The sequence below is a fragment of the Puma concolor genome, chromosome C2 (assembly GCF_028749965.1).
Source record: "Puma concolor isolate L17-30 chromosome C2, mPumCon1.1.hap2, whole genome shotgun sequence".
Taxonomy (NCBI): Eukaryota; Metazoa; Chordata; class Mammalia; order Carnivora; family Felidae; genus Puma; species Puma concolor.
Window position 1 is genome coordinate 145,858,078 of NC_141675.1, and position 19,841 is coordinate 145,877,918.

General features: G+C 37.4%; 1 protein-coding gene across 1 annotated transcript; it reads right to left on the reverse strand.

Annotated features, from left to right (window-relative positions):
• Positions 1-15,976: 15,976 nt before the first annotated feature.
• LOC112849780 (keratin-associated protein 19-4-like) lies at positions 15,977-16,534 on the reverse strand. Its single transcript, XM_086720252.1, has one exon. It carries the CDS (start codon positions 16,498-16,500, stop codon positions 16,312-16,314), a length of 189 nt encoding a protein of 62 aa, XP_086576378.1. The 5' UTR covers positions 16,501-16,534; the 3' UTR covers positions 15,977-16,311.
• Between the last annotated feature and the right edge of the window lie 3,307 nt (positions 16,535-19,841).

Sequence of the window (19,841 nt, forward strand, 5' to 3'; positions counted from 1 at the left end):
TACGCTAAGTGTATCTGTGTGAAAACCTAACGTAACAATCCATTTTTAACTTTTTGAGAAACTTCATGCTATTTTCCAGAGTGGCTGCACCATTTTGTATTCCCACCAACAAAGAGTGCAAGAGGGTTCCTCTTCCCTCACATCCTCGCCAATACCTGTTATTTCTTGTGTTGCTAAATTTAGCCATTCTGACAGGTGTGAGGCAGTATCTCATCATGGTTTTGATTTGTATTTCCCACTATGAGTGATTTTGAGCATAGTTTCATGTGTGCACTGAAAAGATACAGATTTGAAGACGTACACGCACCCCAATATTTAGAGCGGCACTATCTACAATAGCCAAACTATGGAGAGAGCCCAAATGTCCATCAACAGATGAATGGATAAAGATGTGATACACACACACACACACACACACACACACACACACACTGGAGTATTATTCAGCCATGAAAAAAGAATGAAATATTCCCATTTGCAATGACATGGATGGAGCTAGAATGTATTATGCTAAGCGAAATAAGTCGGTCAGAGAAAGAAAAATGCCATATGTTTTCACTCATATGTGGAATTTAAGAAACAAGACAGATGAGTATAGGGGACGGGGGATAAAAGAGAGAGAGGGAAACGAACCATAATAGATCCTTAAAGATAGAGAACAAACTGAAAGTTGATGGAGGCAGGTGAGTAGGAGATAGACTAGATGGGTGATGGGTATGAAGGAGGCCACCTGTTGTAATGAGTATTGGGTGTTGTGTGTAAATGATGAATCACTGCATTCTACTCCTGAAACCAATATGCAGTGTATGCTAACTAACTAGAATTTAAATAAAAAATGTGAAAAGAAAACAAAAACAAAAGCAAATGCAACCTAAGATCGTGTTTGAAATGCAATGTCCTGAGTCCTTCCGTGTGGCTCTCTTATACTCATTTACATAAACTGCTGGGCTCTCACTGCTGTGTGACTAGAGTCTGTTCTGTGCATGAAGCATCTTACCTAATTCTTACAACTCTTTGTGGTAGGTACACCAAGTCAGAGAAAATCAATAACATGCCCAAGGATACGTGCCTAATGACTTTTAAAGCCAGGATTTAGGTCTGTCTGATTTTCATTCGGTACTGTTCTTTCACAGAAGAATCTTCAATATAGTCCCAAGCTGCTTTTGCAGATTCATTTCTTACCCCACTCCCACTTGTTCATTAATGTCCTATCAATGCCGTGCTTTGATACACCTTTGTTTTTGTTTGGGATATTGGTCTGTTTTTATATGTTGAAATGCTGGACATTCAGCCTGCTCACACTTTCACCCTCTCTGAGGAATCCCTCTGCTTGATAACATGGTACTTACCATTTTTCTCTGGTATCATGACCACTCATGCATGTTTATTTCCTACCGTTTGAGTATTACCTTCATTAAAAATCTAATACAGCATCCAGCCTAGTTTTTTTTTTTATCATATGCTAGATATTCCATTAGTTTTTATTGCATTGTACTTATAATTAGAAAAGGCTTCCTGGTCAAACAATGTTTTAGACACTGATGCCTGTAATATTACTCTCATTGTCAACTTTCTAACCAATAACAGGTATGGAAATACTCTGACATAGTAATCATTTTCTTTGTCATCTAATTCTTCTCTAAGAGATAGTAGATGATGTTCTGGTGAGGCCGGGATGGACATCACATGGGAGTACCTACTTAGTTCGTAACAGATGTTCCATAAAATGTGAATTATTGCATAAGGAAATAAATATCATAACTTCGTGTGTAAGTATCGCTAGTCCAGCATTGATAGCGGGGTCAAAAAGAACTTAGGCCTTTATCCAATTCTCTCACCCTTTCACTAAAGGAATAGGGATATGGTATATTCACGGTGGTGACTTTCTGAAAACCCATCAATTGGCTTTCCCTTATGAAAACCATGTTGCTAAGCAACCCTTGTGCATTGGTATATTTCTTTCCCAAACCTTCTACCATGAGAATGGTCCGGGATTTTTTCACTTGTAATTATCACAGTCTCTTGAGAAATAAGCCACAATCCAGCCACTAAGCTTTGCTTTATAGTTTGCATTGAATTTAACAGATGAGTGTTCCACCTGACTTCTGAAAACAGAGGTCACTGCCAGCAGACATTTCCAGAATGCAAATGGAGTATGATTGATGGCATGCCTCAGAAACTACGTCAGTTACTGCTCTCCATTATGTTCCCTAATTCTGATCTGTATGAGGTACTTGCCTTACAAAGGCTGTGCTCGGCACTGCACGTAGGAAATCATGTTTTCTGGTATTGAGCCATAACCTCTGTTTCCTTCAGGTTCAAGTGTTAAAAAAAAACAACTGATTGACAAAGCCCTTTCTCTAGAATACTAGTGTCCAACACACTAAAACTCTGAAAACTTTCTTCAAGAAAGTATAAGTTTTTGTAATCACTTTTACATTTGCCATGTGTCTTGAAATTATAATAAACTATATATATAATGACATATATAAACCATATATAGTAATAAACTATATATATTATATATAAATTTATATATAGCTTTATATATAAACTAAATATATATAGCAATAAATTATATATATACATATAGTTTGAAACTCTATATTCTTTAATAACTAAAAAGAAAGGACTTTCACTAATGAATAATTTTTATTTTAGAGCCATTAAAACAACATTCTATGACATTTTTCTTATCCTAATCTGGCATAGATTTTTAATGAGAATTGTTCTAAATCCAAAAGATCCTCAGCAAGCTTTCATTGGAGTACAACCACCTAAAGGAGAAGTTATGGAAAACTAGGTCGTGACCATCCTAATTTGCACCAGTTTCTACCTCAACAGAAATGTCAGTCTTCATAGAGCAAAGAATTCAGACTTGGAAAGAAAGAATTGAGAGTTTGAAAAGTTTTATTCCAATCTTAAAATGGCTCTCCGTTGGCCTATAAATGATACTTAAAGTAGAAACTCCCAGCCTACATCAGGTCGTTGGGCTCCAGAATAATATCAGAAAAGACAAGGGGAAGTCTTGAAAACTATCTATATGATCAATGAGATGACGAGGGAACGAAAGAGTGAATGAAAGATCTCTGAAAACTTAGAAATCTCCAAAGTGGTGAGAAAAGAGGGAACAATTGCCATACGCCCCCTGGTGTACAAAGGCACCACTGCAGCCGTTTTGTCTTCCTCAACAAAAAAGGACGTTACAAACATCTGTATCAGGGGTTTCTACAGAATCTTGAATTGTGAGAAAATCATACAGACTCGTGATTGTTTTTAAATTTTAAAATGTTGTTTTCTTTATAACCGTATCTACTCAGCACCTCATTTACATTACCTCTGCTGTTCAAATCATCGGCCCTCTAGTAAAGTCCAATCACTTTTAGCATAAAGAAGTTAGACTTTGTGTGTTAAGAGATATTCTGAATTAGGAAAATGTTCTGTGAAGGAGAGACTCCTTCCTTTTTTCAGAACTTTCCATCCTTCTGGGTTATCCTTTTAAATTTCATCCTTCCAAGCACCTAGCCTATCTCCCATGAAATGTCTTGTTTTCCTGGAGCACTTTTGAAAATGCTTATCTTTCTTAAAAGGTATCGGATAGAGTTTGAGGTATCATATATTCCATGGTGAAAGGGGGAAGGACAAGAGGAGAATGAGGAAAGATTGGCATCGACTACTCCTCCTTCACCATGTCCCATTAGACTGAGTCCCATTGTTGTGGTCTTAGCCTAGAGAATTTTCTTCAAATAAAGTGACCTTTCTGTCCATTCTCTACTTAGGAGTATGGCATTTGTTCAACAGCCCTACACAAAGTATTACTGATATCTATTCCAATTAATCTAAAATTAGGTATGGTAAAAAAAAAAAAAAAGGAAATAAAAAGAATGCTATGGAGAGCTGATTACAGTCGGCCTCTGCTAGAGTCTCCTTGATTTTATCTAGATACACTCCAATCAAAAACTTGTGATCTTAAACAAGACCCATTTTGTCCCTTTATTTTTATTCTGGTTTCTAAAACTCTATTATGTTTTACCAATTTATGATCAATCTAAATTGACCAGGGATGACTACAAAGTCAATCTACCACCTCTCATTTGTCCACAGTGAAAGTTTATTTCAATACCACAACTCATGTGTGCTCAGACAACAGCAGGGTGTAGTAAAAAGAACAAACATGGGTTTTGGATCCAAATTCAAATCCTAGCGTTATCACCTACTAGCTGTGTGGTCTTGAGTAAGTCATTTAAACTCTCTGATTCAATTTCTTTTTTTTTTTTTAATTTTTTTTTTTAATGTTTATTTATTTTTGAGACAGAGACAGAGCATGAACGGGGGAGGGTCAGAGAGAGAGGGAGACACAGAATCCGAAGCAGGCTCCAGGCTCTGAGCTGTCAGCACAGAGCCTGACGCGGGGCTCGAACTCACAGACTGCGAGATCATGACCTGAGCCGAAGTCGGACGCTTAACCGACTGAGCCACCCAGGCGCCCCTGATTCAATTTCTTTATCCTTGCATTTGGGGATTATAATGTTTCCAGAGTTGATGTAAGGTATTCAACATTCCTGGTTTAAATTAGGTAGTGAATAAGAGAAGGCTATACTATTTTGGTATATTATATATCTATTATTATGCTTACAAATTCTGAGGTTCTTAGTATCTTTAATGTTAGCTGATCTCATTTCTCTTTTCTGAAACCACTTTTCTCCTTATTAATTTTCTTGTTTAAGGCCAGTGCTTTATAAAGCCACCCATGGAAACTTTAGTCGAAATAGAAGCAGCAATATCTGCACTCCCATGTTCACTGAGCATTATTCACAATAGAAAGACACACAGGCAAACTACGAGTTCACCAATAGACAAATGGATTTAAAATGTGGTATACACAGACAATGGAATATTATTCATCCTTAGAGAGGAAGCAAACGCTGCCATTTGTGACAAGACGAATGAACCTGGAGGACATTATGCTAAGTGAAATAAACCAGATACAGAAGGACAAATACTACTTGATACGCTTGTGTGAAGACTCTGGCCCAGTAAATACCATAGAAGCAAAGAGAGAATGGTCATTGCCAGGGATTGTGGAAAGGGGGAAATAAAGAGGTATTAGTCAAAGGGTACAAAGTCGTAGCTATGTAATACGACAATCCCTGAGATCTATTGTATGTTGTAGTGCCTGTAGACAACAATGCTGTACTGGCCCATTTAAAATTTTGCTAACAGGACAGATTCTATGCTAAGTGTTTTCATGACTATCATCAGCATTATCATCATCACCATCATCATCATCATCAAGAGGATGGGAGGAAGCTTTTGGAGGTTATGGATATGTTTATGGCATAGATTGTGGTGTTGGTTTAGGGATATGTGATCTCCAAACTTATCAAGTTGTATGCATTAAATATATACAGCTTTTTGCATGTCATTCATATCTCAATAAAGTGAGTTTGGGAAAAAAGTAAAAGAAAGAAGTAGCAAAGCAGGGAAGAATTGCAACAAGTAAGGACAGACAGAGATATATAACATTTTTCTTAGGTCTAGAAATGTACACAAATTTTCAAGTGCCAGTTGTAGTACCTAGCAGTTTCAGAAGAACATTGTTTGTATAAACAGGAGTTTATTAAACTTACCAGAAGCTGGTTTTTAATCACTAGAGGAAAGATAAATGTTATGATTAATTTCCAGGGAGCAATCAAGTATATATGAGAAACTAACACACTCCTTCCGACTATGATATGTTTCCCAACCTTTGTATAACAAGACTAAAAGCAATTTAGCAAAACATTTCTATTTTCTCTGCACTTCTCATTTTGATTTCTGAAGACTCAATTCTCTTCATAAGCTTTAAAAAAAAGACATAGAAGGGGACGCATCTAAAATTATGTCTTCATAATTTCAGTGACACTAGCTGATGAACACTCAAGCCGAAACAATCAACTTTAGTACTTTATCAACTCATATAAAAAGTACTTTACTTTTTTTTTTCTGTTCTTAGCTTGGAGTCTCAAAAAAACTTTCAGCCATCCAAAATACTCCTAATATTGATTCAGGTGAAGATTAATACAAATTTCCCAGTTAAGTAGTCCGCAGGGGATGGTCCTCACATATAGGGAGTTCAAAATCAAATATAAACATACAGATGTATGCAAATGCAAACACATAATTGATATTTACCAAAGAGGGAGTTATTTTTGATCCTTGTAGTTTCTGCCTAATCTGTCAAGAAATGTGTTCATTGATTTTGTGTATTTTTGTATTGCTTTATTTTAGAGATACACTTTAGGAAGAATTTAAGGAGGCAAATATGTTGGAAAAGAATTCTTTTGTGTCTGTTTCAGTAAAGAAAATGCTTAATGGAAATGTTTAGGGGAAAAAATAGGAAATTTGGACCAAGGTGATAAGATAAAGTGATATAAAGAAGCTATAATGAAGACAAGAATCAGACAAATAAAAGAAAGTTGGTGAGCCCCAAAGCATTTTGACAACTGTTGCCTTGTGGTGAAGGGGATAAAACCTGATGAGTTTTAGAAGCAAGGGGGCCTTCTGGCTTCCCCTTCCCTGTTGATATATACCACGAGGATGAAATGTTTAGCGAAGAACTGCGTGTTTAAATGGTGGATTTTTTTCCAACTATTTATTGAAGTGTAATGAACAAATAAACACTGCATATGTCTAAGGTGTACATCATGATGTTCAGTGTATATACACATTGTGAAATGAATACCATGGCCAAGCTAGCTAACACATGCATCGCCTCACCCAGTTACCTTCTTTTTTGTGTGGTGAGAACACTTGAGATTTACTCTCTTAGCAAATTTCAAGTACACAATCAATACATTACTATTAATCATAACCACCATGCTGTACATTAGGTCTCTAGAACTTTCATCTTTTAACAGAAAGTTTGTACTTTTTGACCAACATCTCATCATTTCCCCAACTCCCAGCCCTTGGTAACCACCCTTTTATTCTGCGTTGCTATAATTTTGATGTTTTTAGATTCCACATATGTGAGATCATGTAGCATTTTTCTTTCTTTCTTTCTTTCTTTCTTTCTTTCTTTCTTTCTTTCTTTCTTTTTCTTTTGTAGCATTTGCCTTTCTGTGTCTGGTTTATTTCACTTAGCATAATGCCCTCAGGTTCATCCATATTGTTGCAAATTATTCAGCATTAAATGGTGGATTTCTTATTAAATCCAAATGAACTGATCTCAGGTGATTAAAGTTGAAGCCAGCCAGACTAAGTGCCGAGCACTATAACTCCAAACTCATCAAAATGCATATGTTCACTTGTTTTATTTTTAGCAATAAACATCAATTTATGAAGCGAAAGAAAATGTCTTGAAAATAAAAATCAGTTAACCCAAGTTATTTCAAGTCATGAATTTCAACACTCACTAGATTCTTCAGTAAACACTGAAGAGCAGTTACGTTTTTACAGCTTTGTCGAAACTTTAGGTAAAGCTGGAAACTTACATTTGTCTCGAAAGTTGCAGCATTTCCCCTCAGATCTTGAAGGCTACCTCACAGATAGACAACCAGTTAAGACAGACAATCAACATTTCAGGAAATTCTGTTCAGATAAAATAACAAAAGACCAAAGCATATGGGTTATGTAATAATTTGTGGTAGTAATAAGAATTCTTAGCCATTTGTCTTGAACCACAAGGACGTCTATATTTTTGAAGGTATTTGTCTTTATTTTCTAAATAAGATTTTAGTATTCAAAAGAAACTCTGCTCTGTAGCAATAGTAGAAACAAGAGTCACAGAATGTCAAAATACCTTGGTCATGGAACTAGTACAATACATGTATTTAGAGATGTGAAGATTGGGGTTGGCTGGAATTGGGGTTGGCTTATACAGGTGTAAGCATGATGTATAAATTATGTATGATGCTTATATTGGGCCATTCTTTGGAATAAAAGTTAAAAAAAGTAACTCCACAGATAAAGTCACACTGAAAGTTACCATGGACTATTTATTGCTGTTTCTAAATGGGAAAAGGAGACATGTTTCTGTTAAGAGTTAAAAGTTATTATATCAGCTACATCATTTCAATTGGCTTTGGAAAACACTGTGTCTACCTACTCATTTTAATCAGATGTCTATGGGAACAACATACATTATCTCTAAAAATAAGAAATCATTGCTCATTTAGAAGATCCAATCGACACTGAAAAAGCATGATGCTCAGAAATCACTGTTTTTTATGACAATAATAAGTAGATTCAGATTGAAAGTACAAAGAGAAAAATAATGCCTTACACAGTCATTGTGAAAGATAAAAAACTGGATATCTTTGGGGTCAAGGTTTGCAAACATTACAAAGTTACTGCACAAATGCAACCACAAAGTCAAGTCAGCTGTGGGTGAAGCCAACTTTCTCAACTGAAGAATTGGTAAAATAAAATGGGTCAAGTAGGTCGTAGGCAATGCCGTGATGTTCTTTGCCATTACATTTTCTTTGAGATTAGGGTGCCATATCTTATAAGTCTTTTGTCATATAGGCCTTTTTTTCTCCCAGAGACTAAATATTTAATGCATCGAAAATACTAAAGAAAGATAAGAAATAAATAACAGTATTGTTCTACATGTTGCAAAACCAGCTTGCTTGATTGTTTCCTTGGACTGATTTGTTTTAACTGGTATTGACTTGGTTTTTCATAATGTCATGCTTTAAAGATACCTGTCTAAAAATGATCAAAATAGGTCCCAGTGATGGGACAAAGATGGTATTAACTCAATGAATACAGAATGTTAGCACCAAGGTTAATGAGTGCTGAATTGATTACTAAGAACATATACCCACCATGACCAGACAGAGGCCAGAATATTATTTTTACCTTGTCTTCCAAAGTCTTCATCTCCACCATCAAAATGAGAGTGGCGACCAAAACCATGAGGTCACAATACCCATTGCAAAATTTCTGGATTTTCATTGACCTCAGTTTACTCTCTATTACAGGAATGAATTCAATTGGGTAGTAAAAGCTGAGTTACTTGAGCTTAAATGTCACTCTCTGCACAGGGGCTTTACAAATCCTCAGAAGTGAAGCTGGGAAAGTCTGTAGACTTCACAGTTGAAAAGGCATCTGAAATCCCCCAAACCCTTTAATATTACCTTGATTCCAGCAAGGGAGGGCCTCCTACATGTTAACATGTTTTTAGGATTCCTTTAATCATCTTTGTGCCTATTAGAGGTAATTTTTCCATCCTCAAAGCCTTAGCTTGTATCCTACCTTGGTTGAGATTCCCATAAACTCACTCCGTGACATAAGGTAATACTCCAACTGTGTTTCAAAAGATTATTTTGTTTCACTAATTATATATGACTGCTTCGGACACTCTCTGTAAGAACATATATTATGTAAATGTCATGAGCTGTCCACCATTCTTTAAAACAAGCATCTGTTGAAGGGTTAATGACTTCACCTGAGAACCTGAGACAGACACATCTGTCACCTGGGTAATAATGATGGTAAGAATATTAAGTGTTTATTCATGCTTAATTTGTGCCAGGAACTTTAGATGTACTAATTCATTTAATACAATCATTCTGTGATGTAGATACTGTTCTTGCTCTCAGTTCACAGATGGTATAGAGAATTTAAGTAATAACATGCCCCAAAGCATCACAGCTATTCAGCACACAGGTTGGATATAAACTTAGCTGAGCCTTAGACCCAAGAGCCTATGTCTTTTCTATTAGCCCATATTGCTGATTTAGAGAGCTCTCCAGAAAAGGATTAAGATAGACACTTGATGGTGTTATCTACAACAAATTTAGATCAATAAAAACTTGGGTCATAATTTTTGTAGAGATAATTGATCTTTGCTGACCCCTTACCCTTTTGGTATCTGCCCCTTATCCTTGTCACATCTATTCTCAGAGCTCACTCACCATGTGCTCCCTAGGTTCTAGGTCTCTCGCTGTGTCATCCCATGTAAGCCTGTCCTCTTGACACTACATCTCTTGCTACAGATTTGTCTCTTCATTTCATCCTACTCTTCTTTGCTTTTCCTCCCAAGGTTTTTGCATGCAGTGTTCCAGGGACAGGTTGAGAGCAACGTATAGTCTGTATCCCTCTCAACCCCAGGAAATGAATTGACAGGGTTTTTTTTTTTTTAAGTTTATTTATTTGTTTTGAGAGAGAGAGAGAGAGAGAGAGAGAGAGAATGTGGGAGCAGGGTAGGGGCAGAGACAGAGAGCGAGAGAGAGAATCCCAAGCAGGCTCCATGCTGTCAGCCCAGAGCTCAGTCCCAAGAACTGTGAGATCATGACCTGAGCTGAAATCTAGAGGCACTAGAGGCACGGAGCCAGCGAGGCACCCCTGAATTTGCAGTTCTAACTATGATCACATGTCATAACCTTAAGTGCTGAGTGGCAATTTGATTTGATTTAGGGGAGTTTTCATCAACTATAGAAAACTGGAGGAATGTTTTGGAAGGTGTATCAGAGTCTGCAGATAAAATGAACCAATATTGTGTGTGTGTGTGTGTGTGTGTGTGCACTATTTTAGTATATATATCTATTCTTGTATATAGTACATACTACTACTGTATATTGTATATACTGCAGTCAAAAATATATATGGATATATATACACATATATATCCATATGTATATGGATATCCATATATATATAGAGAGAGAGAGAGAGAGAGAGACAAAGAGAAAGAGTATGTGTGTGTGTGTGATGTCATATAATTAGATGAAGAGATTTACTTTAAGGAACTGGTTTACATGATTGTGGGGGTTGGCAAATCAGAAAGGGGAAGGAATGGCCAGCAGACTGGAAATTCAAGCAGGAGTTGAGACTGCTGTCTTGAGGCAGAATTCCTTCTTTGGGAAACCTCAATTTTTTTTTTTTCTTTTAAGGCTTCTAATTGATTGGATTAGGTTCACCTCATTATGCAGGGTACTTTCCTTTACTTAAAGTCAACTGATTATAGATGCTAACCACATCTTCAAAATACCGTCAAAGTAAACCTGACAGTTGTTTGGTTTTTTTTCTTTTTGTAAGGCGAGTACCTAACTTCAGCTTTGATTGCCACACTTCAAAGAGGCATCCACTTCAAAGATGCTTATCCTGAATAAACACATTGCCAGCCACACACCAAACAAAAAGCCAGGCCACCTTCCCACATTGAGGATTCTTGGTTTTAGAGATCTTAGTTGATCTCAATAACTGACCATTTTGGCCATTGTTTTTCTTCCTAGCCTTGTATTCCTTCTCTTGTGTTTTAAGTGTATCAACAGTGATCTGTAAAACCTGAGGCTCCCACCCTTGACCCCTATAAAAGCAGAACCCCAGGCCCATGCACTGTCTCTCTCCCTCTCTCTACCTATGACCTTGCTGTGTGGTCCCAGGTGTGTTGTGTAATTTATAGGTCTTATACGTAACAAACCTTTAGTTTTTCGAAGTTTCATGATGGTTATTGCTGAAAGCATCTTACAGTCTTAATAAGAATCACAAAGTCTGGTCCGGTCACAACAGTGGTTTTTGGTAGGCTGAGACCACACAACATGCAGTAATACCTAGATCAATGTTTGATAAATCACTGAGTACCATAGCCCATCCAAGCTGACCCATATAACAAACTATAACAGGAGGTCCGATTGAGGGATTGAATAGCTTACTTAGCGAAGAGGACCATGTACTTATTTTCTGGGCTGAATCTGGTATGAAGGAAACCATGCAGATTCATTTTAGCTCTATGTCACCGACATTACTTTTTGGGAGGGGGAGAGGGCTACTCAGTATTTCCTCTTTGTTCTGGAAGAAGGAAGTATTGCAATTCCCAATACAGATCCAAGGAAGACTAGATAGTTCCTTTTATTATTTCTAGTAGTGATGTCTTGGATGCATGAATTAAGAACTAGGATGTCACCTGGTCCTTGATCTTTGACAAAGTGATGCAAAGACAAAAGAATAATTCAGAATTGATCCAGAGTTGTGGTGTTGAGTAGTGGCTAAAAAGCAACTGTGGCTGAAATGGCTAAAAATGGTATCACAACAAAGCCATTGCTACAGTGTGGACTTGGTTGCTATTCCAGCAGTCTTTACAACCCTGGGTCCTACACAGCTTGTCAGCCCCATCTCCCAGTGTATCAACAGGTTCTTTGAGTTACCCATGTTCTCAATAAGATTCTTTGTTTTTAAGTGATTTCCATCTCTTTCAATGAAGAACAATGTCAGATAAATCATCTTTCTCTTCATAGTCTTTACTTCCTGAAGAAAAGCACACAATGAAGACAATGATATTTTAGTACCTATCTTTCCTTTAACTACTTCCTTGCTAATTAAGTAGAGCTATCCTAGGATCTCTAAACAGAATCTTGGAGTAGACTGGGAGGGAGAATGTGGCTTTTGGCCTCTTCATGTAGAACAAATGACTACTGGGATGGGGGTTCTAATAATTTATTGCACTTGCCTTGTGCATTTATTATCTGCCCTGGAGCAATCTGGTGTTCCATACGGGATGTTTAAGATTTTTTAGCAAACTATTTCCGTTACCATTTCAATACAAAGATATAACATGAAAGAAATTCAACTTTCAACAAGATCATATCAGGTTTAATAGCCATTTAGTATTACATCCAGGAGTGAAATAAGACAGTAAGACATTTCACTGTATGTATCTGTAACAAATTTCAACGTAAAGGCAGTAAAGCTGAGTAAATCCAGATTTCAGTGAAGAAGCTCACTACTGAGAGGAGGAGAATAATCAAACGTCACATTGTATAATAAAGTTTGTTGTGGAAAAAAGAAAATATGTGAAAGAAATATAGTTGAGGATAGGCTCTTTCTTACTTTTCTGGACCATGATGTAAGTGTGATTTTTATATATAGTCCTTATAGGACTAGAGGTGTTTCTATGGAATGAAATTCAGAAAAAAAAAAAAAAAAGGTATTGTAAGGAGATAAAAGTATTAAGGTAATAATAATGGCTATAGATAATGTCTGTTGTTTAGTCCATGTCTGGCCTTTCCTTTATGCTTTACCAACCTTAGCTCATTTAATCCTCTCCACATTACAGGAGAAACAATGAAATCATGCCCAATATGCAGATAACAAAAGTGAGACTTAATGAAGTAAAATCAATTGCCCAAGGTCTTGGAATCAATCAACATTGACATTGCAAACCAAGGAATCTGACTTCAAACTTTGTGTTTGAATAACATATGGTCATCCTAAGATGACCATGAAGAAAATGGCACCTTAAGATGTGAATGGGGTAAATTATGAATTAGGAAGACTTGGGTTCACCAACCATGAGATCATGACCTGAGCCGAAACCAAGAGTCAGACGCTTAACCGACTGAGCCACCCAGGTGCCCCTGGAGTAAGAAATTTTACTTCTTCCGTCCATGTCTCAAAAAATGACTCTCCCTCCAATTCTATCTTTTAACATTAATCCTCCTCCCTAAATTATGTGATCTCCATTCACAAACCTTTATCTTTAATCAGGATATTTTACCCCTACTTACATTCAGAAGAATGTATGTTCTAACATCTTATTGATATAAGAGATATAAACAAAGCTTCTCCCACCAGAACTACTTACTGACTGCAATTTAGAAATGTGTTTCATGTTCCCGGCTTCCAAGTCTCTAACAATTTAACTAAGAACATCAACATAGCTTTTGCAATGTGCTTCTAAAAGCTATGACATTCAGGAGAATCACTAATTACGTTTGGCCACAAATCAAATTTAATAGCATCTGGACAGTTCAGATCAAAAACCGAAACGACCTTCAAATAAGGGCAACATTTAAATCTGATATGCGTGTTATACAAGGTCATACTTAGTACAAGGTACTGTCTGTCCAGAAGCAATTATGTTGAGCAATCACATATTCTGTATTCCAAGTAATGGCTCTTTAAAAGCCTTCTGATTTTTTATATATGTTTATCAGGCCAAACTTTATATATACTTACACCCCTTACAGAGCACATGTAAACATGCAAACTAGTTTGCATATTGTTACATCATAGACAATGGAAAATGAAAAATTCAAGTTGTAAATCATATAGGATAATAACTCCAGTTATCATTATTATTAATCTACAAGGATCATTCCACTTTATTTTTGTTAGTGCATAAACTAATTACCTAAAGAATTCTTCTATTTTATCCTGGGGATTTAGAACACACTAAGCTTTATATATGAGCATACTAAGCTTTATGAATCACTAGCAAGATTAAATGCATGCCGAAGGGATTTGCAAGAGACCCTTTGAATTGACACCTTCCAGTCTAATAGCATTTGGACATTCACTCTGGTTCTCATGTCCTCCTCACAAAAATATTTAAGGTAAATTCTGTGTAAGTCACCAGACCCTGACACCTGACTTCTCCTCTTTCACTTTTTTTTTTCTCTTACTTCCCTTGTTTGGTTTTCTGATTTAAAATCTAAACTGCAGTGTAGGTAAAAAGGTAACAGTTTTTTCTGTGGGAAGCTGTTCTTACAGTAATGTATTTCCTTTCAGTTTACAGAAGGATAAAAAGAATTTCTCAAGACAGAAGTCATAGGGGTCCAAGTATGAGTGTGAGTGAATTCACACATGTCTGGTCATGTCAGACAAACTGGTGAAGCAGGCTATTCCGGCCACTTAAAAGTTGGCTCAGAAACCTTCTAGAAGAGAATCCAATCCGTGCTCACTGTTGATGTTCCAAGAGGCTCCTTCCAAAGGGTGAACTGATGGATCAAGCCTGAAAGAAAGTTCCTCATGAGTAATTGAGGAACTTTCTGGGAGAGAATACATCGCGAAGAAAGAAAGAGCCAGGTCATTTGGCCTTGACTGAGCAAGGCCGCCAGGGTTGCCAGCCAGGAGACCCTGTAGTCAGTAAAGCATCCAGTTGTGTGACTCAGTTGCGTACCATTGTTCATTCATGAGAAGATCTATAGAATATTAAGAGATTTGTGATAGAGTGTAAAAAGAAAACAGAAAAGAACCCCCACACACGTTTATTTTCCATCAAACACTGTACCTCTGAGTTCCAGTGTCCCATGGCAATGCCAGGTGGATTGGCCTTATAAGAAACAGTAGCTCTCAGTAGATGCCAACTATAGAAGTGTAGTTCCTGCCCGGAAAATGAGTGACACTTTCCACTGTCCTCCACTGCTCAAAAACAAAATTTGTAAGAAAGCAAAGGCATGTCTGGCCAGACTGGTGATGTCAGGAAGATATTCAGCAAGGGAAGAGATGGAAAGGAAGACCATAGAAGATATACAGGGATTAAGGAGTGCACCTATTGTGATGAATCACTAACTTATACACCTGAAACCGATATTACGCTGGATGTTAACTAACTGGAATTTAAATAAAAACTAAAATAAAAGAAGGTTTGAAGGCAGTAAAAATACTCGGTATGATATAATGATAGATTCAGGTCATTGTATATTTGTCCAAACCCGTAGAATGTACTATACGAAGAATGAACATTACAATATGAGCTGGGTGATTATAATATGCCAATGTAGGTTTATCAGTTATAACCAAAGTACCACTCTGGTAGGGCATATGGATATTGGGGGATGCTGTGCAGGTGTGGGACCAGAGGCTGTGCAGGAAATCTGACTACCTTCATCCTGAGGATGCAGTGAAACTAATAAAAGGCCTTACAAAAGAAAAAGAAAAAGAAAAAGAAAATGTTTAGCTAGTAGCCATTTCACACAGAAGAATGCACTTGTTTGTAAATATGAGAACGACACAACCCGTAGTAGTTCCAGGAACACTTAAAGGACTTTCGAGAGGACTGATAACAGACAAGGCAAGTTATTTTTATTAACTGTTCGTATTACTCCCTATGTGTTCTCACGCTTGTATAATGTGGTGAATGAGACATTTTTGCATCATACTATATCAATAGCCACAGACCTTAATGCTTCACAAGTAGAATCTTTATACGAGTTGCAAAAGAAGATGTTAAAATAGTAAAATTAAAACATCAGACAAAACCAAAGTATTTATATTTTGAGTAAGCATTTTATTAGACAATAGCAAAACGCAAATTTTCTTCAAGATCTTCTAGAAAGATAACATTAAGGCAATCGTGGCTAGAAAAGTAAACCAACATGAGGACATCAAACAAGGGGCAGTTTTGTATATTGAATATACATTTAAGATGAGGGGTTCTTAGGGAAAAAGACACCAAATATTTGTAGAAACAGTTTGACCGTTGACACATAGCTATCACTTGGTCCTGGAAGATATAGGACAGATGCTTTGGAAATCAAAGCACAAAAATACGACCAAATAAATTTGGAGGCTTTCCCTTTGCTTCCAATTTCAACAATGTTTTCAGCAGAAGCTAGAGAACCCATATCCGCCGTAGCACAGTGGGCGGCAGGAGCCATGTCTGAGGCCTCCCCAGCCCCAGCCACAGCCCAGTCTGCGGAAGCTGCCACATCCCCAGCCGCCGCAGCCCAGGCCACCGAAGCCTCCACAGCCGCAGCCCAGGCCTCCATAGTAGTTGCCGTAGTATCTCATGGTGTCAAGGTGTTGAGTTGGGTTTGCTATTCAAGGCAAGATCCTGAGTGTGAATGCCAACATCTTTACAAGGAGGCTTATATACTCCGGCCAGTGAACATGACGCGACATGTGCCCCTCCTTTGGTGGCATTCCATGAATTACATTTGCCTGAGACAAAGTATTAATCTATGGTCCCCTGACCACACTCATAAGAATGTCGGAACCTGCTTGGCTAGTAGTTAGGTTGTTCTGGAGTTTGCCGCTATAATTTTCTTAGAATGAATTGTTGTTTCTTCAAAGTATCGACATACCACACCCTGCGTAGAATACTTGATTGCCAGTCACTTAACGTCAGTTACATTAGATATTGTTGAATTTTTAATTAAATATCTTCTCATCACAGAGTTGTAGTAATCAGTTTTATAAAAATAGCAAAAGATAGTAAAATCAAGACTCCTACACTGATCAATTTCTTCAAAAGTCACACATGTTTTGCATCATGAGGGGCAAATGATGCATCTTTCTTCAGAATATGAAAAAACACATGAAGTCAAGAAAGATTGGGTTCACGGCCGCGTGTACGAGAAAACAATCACGAAAGGTAATGTGATTTCTAAGGTTTTAAAACTTTGGCCAGGTACAGTTAAAGGACTTATTTTTGGTTCTATATGCAAGCACACTTGTTTGGGTTTAAAACACAGCAGACTGACATCAATACTGGAAAGACTCTCACAGTGATCAAAAATCCATCTTGAGGGGATGCCTTCCCACAGGACTTTTTTTTTTTTAATGTCCTGGGCCCTTTCCCCAGAGTACATTCTAGTCTCACTGCTACCACAAATGCAGGTTGTATTTGCCTCCCTACATCATTCCCTGCCCCTCCACTTTCTCTGCCCTTCATCATTTATCCATATATCTTACATCTTTTTCAAATCTCACTTCAAACATCACTCAACTTCCTTCCTCCATGATTCATTACTGCATTCAGGTATAAGTGAGAAATGGGAAAAATGGTTTGAGTTCTAATTTCTATATTCAAATGAACACAGCATCTTTCTATCTAGATTGCCATAGCCATTATAATACATTTGTCTCTGTCTTCTCTTTGCCTAGTCTGTGTCCATTTTTTGTCTTTAGGCAATTGTTAACTTGTCTTTCCTAAGATATCGACTCGAGCTTTCTAGATATTGATAATGTTGTTAAAACCCCTAAAATCATCTTAAATTTTAAAAGGACTTGTATCACCTGGAATATTTAAGAAATTTTCTACATGTATGGCACAATTTTAAAGAAAGACCAAAATTAAGGAAGCATTCTTTGGAGACAGTTGGCCTGATATTCAGAATCCCTCACCTCAGCCCAAAGAGTTAGTTACTAATACCTAAAGCCCTATGTAAATATGTCCATCCTTGACCTTTGGGACTCAAGAAACTTGTTTTATATGGCAATAACCATTTTGCTGAGCCTTTACTGAGATTTATAAGTGATATTTGGATGACACATTTTTGGATGGGATTGTTCATTGACCTGACCTAGTATCTAAACGAAACCTAGCACTTAGGTGGCACTTAATATTTTTTATAAGAGTTATATGACTTTCTGGCACAAAAACAGACACATAGACCAATGGAATAGAATAGAAACCCCAGAACTAGACCCACAAACGTATGGCCAACTCATCTTTGACAAAGCAGGAAAGAACATCCAATGGAAAAAAGACAGTCTCTTTAACAAATGGTGCTGGGAGAACTGGACAGCAACATGCAGAAGGTTGAAACTAGACCACTTTCTCACACCATTCACAAAAATAAACTCAAAATGGATAAAGGACCTGAATGTGAGACAGGAAACCATCAAAACCTTAGAGGAGAAAGCAGGAAAAGACCTCTCTGACCTCAGCCGTAGCAATCTCTTACTCGATACATCCCCAAAGGCAAGGGAATTAAAAGCAAAAGTGAATTACTGGGACCTTATGAAGATAAAAAGCTTCTGCACAGCAAAGGAAACAACCAACAAAACTAAAAGGCAACCAACGGAATGGGAAAAGATATTTGCAAATGACATATCGGACAAAGGGCTAGGATCCAAAATCTATAAAGAGCTCACCAAACTCCACACCCGAAAAGCAAATAACCCAGTGAAGAAATGGGCAGAAAACATGAATAGACACTTCTCTAAAGAAGACATCCAGATGGCCAACAGGCACATGAAAAGATGTTCAGCGTCGCTCCTTATCAGGGAAATACAAATCAAAACCACACTCAGATATCACCTCACGCCAGTCAGAGTGGCCAAAATGAACAAATCAGGAGACTATAGATGCTGGAGAGGATGTGGAGAAACGGGAACCCTCTTGCACTGTTGGTGGGAATGCAAATTGGTGCAGCCGCTCTGGAAAGCAGTGTGGAGGTTCCTCAGAAAATTAAAAATAGACCTACCCTATGACCCAGCAATAGCACTGCTAGGAATTTATCCAAGGGACACAGGAGTACTGATGCATAGGGGCACTTGTACCCCAATGTTCATAGCAGCACTCTCAACAATAGCCAAATTATGGAAAGAGCCTAAATGTCCATCAACTGATGAATGGATAAAGAAATTGTGGTTTATATACACAATGGAGTACTACGTGGCAATGAGAAAAAATGAAATATGGCCTTTTGTAGCAACTTGGATGGAACTGGAGAGTGTGATGCTAAGTGAAATAAGCCATACAGAGAAAGACAGATACCATATGGTTTCACTCTTATGTGGATCCTGAGAAACTTAAGAGAAACCCATGGGGGAGGGGAACAAAAAAAAAAAAAAAAAGAGGTTAGAGTGGGAGAGAGCCAAAGCATAAGAGACTGTCGAGAACTGAGAACAAACTAAGGGTTGATGGGGGGTGGGAGGGAGGAGAGGGTGGGTGATGGGTACTGAGGAGGGCACCTTTTGGGATGAGCACTGGGTGTTATATGGAAACCAATTTGACAATAAATTTCATATATAAATAAAAAACAAACAAACAAACAAACAAAAAAAAAAAAGAGTTATATGACTTTCACTGACATTAAAGCAAAGACCACGCATATCATAACCCGAGCAACTGATTTGCTATTCTAGGAAATATATTAAGGCTGACCCGAGTTGCAACAGGCTTTCTGGTTTCAGAGTGGCATTAAACCCAATATTAGCCTTTAATCTCCGAAACATTCTGACCCAACTGCATTCCATTTGTATTCCTCATTTCAGAAATAAGTCAATTTATAGAATGAATATTTTCATTTTTAATGAATCCTTTAGAAGTATGAATAAATTCCATAACATTAAGGATTCCACAGTCTCCCTGTGTAACTCTGTCAAAGAATGTGATGATTATT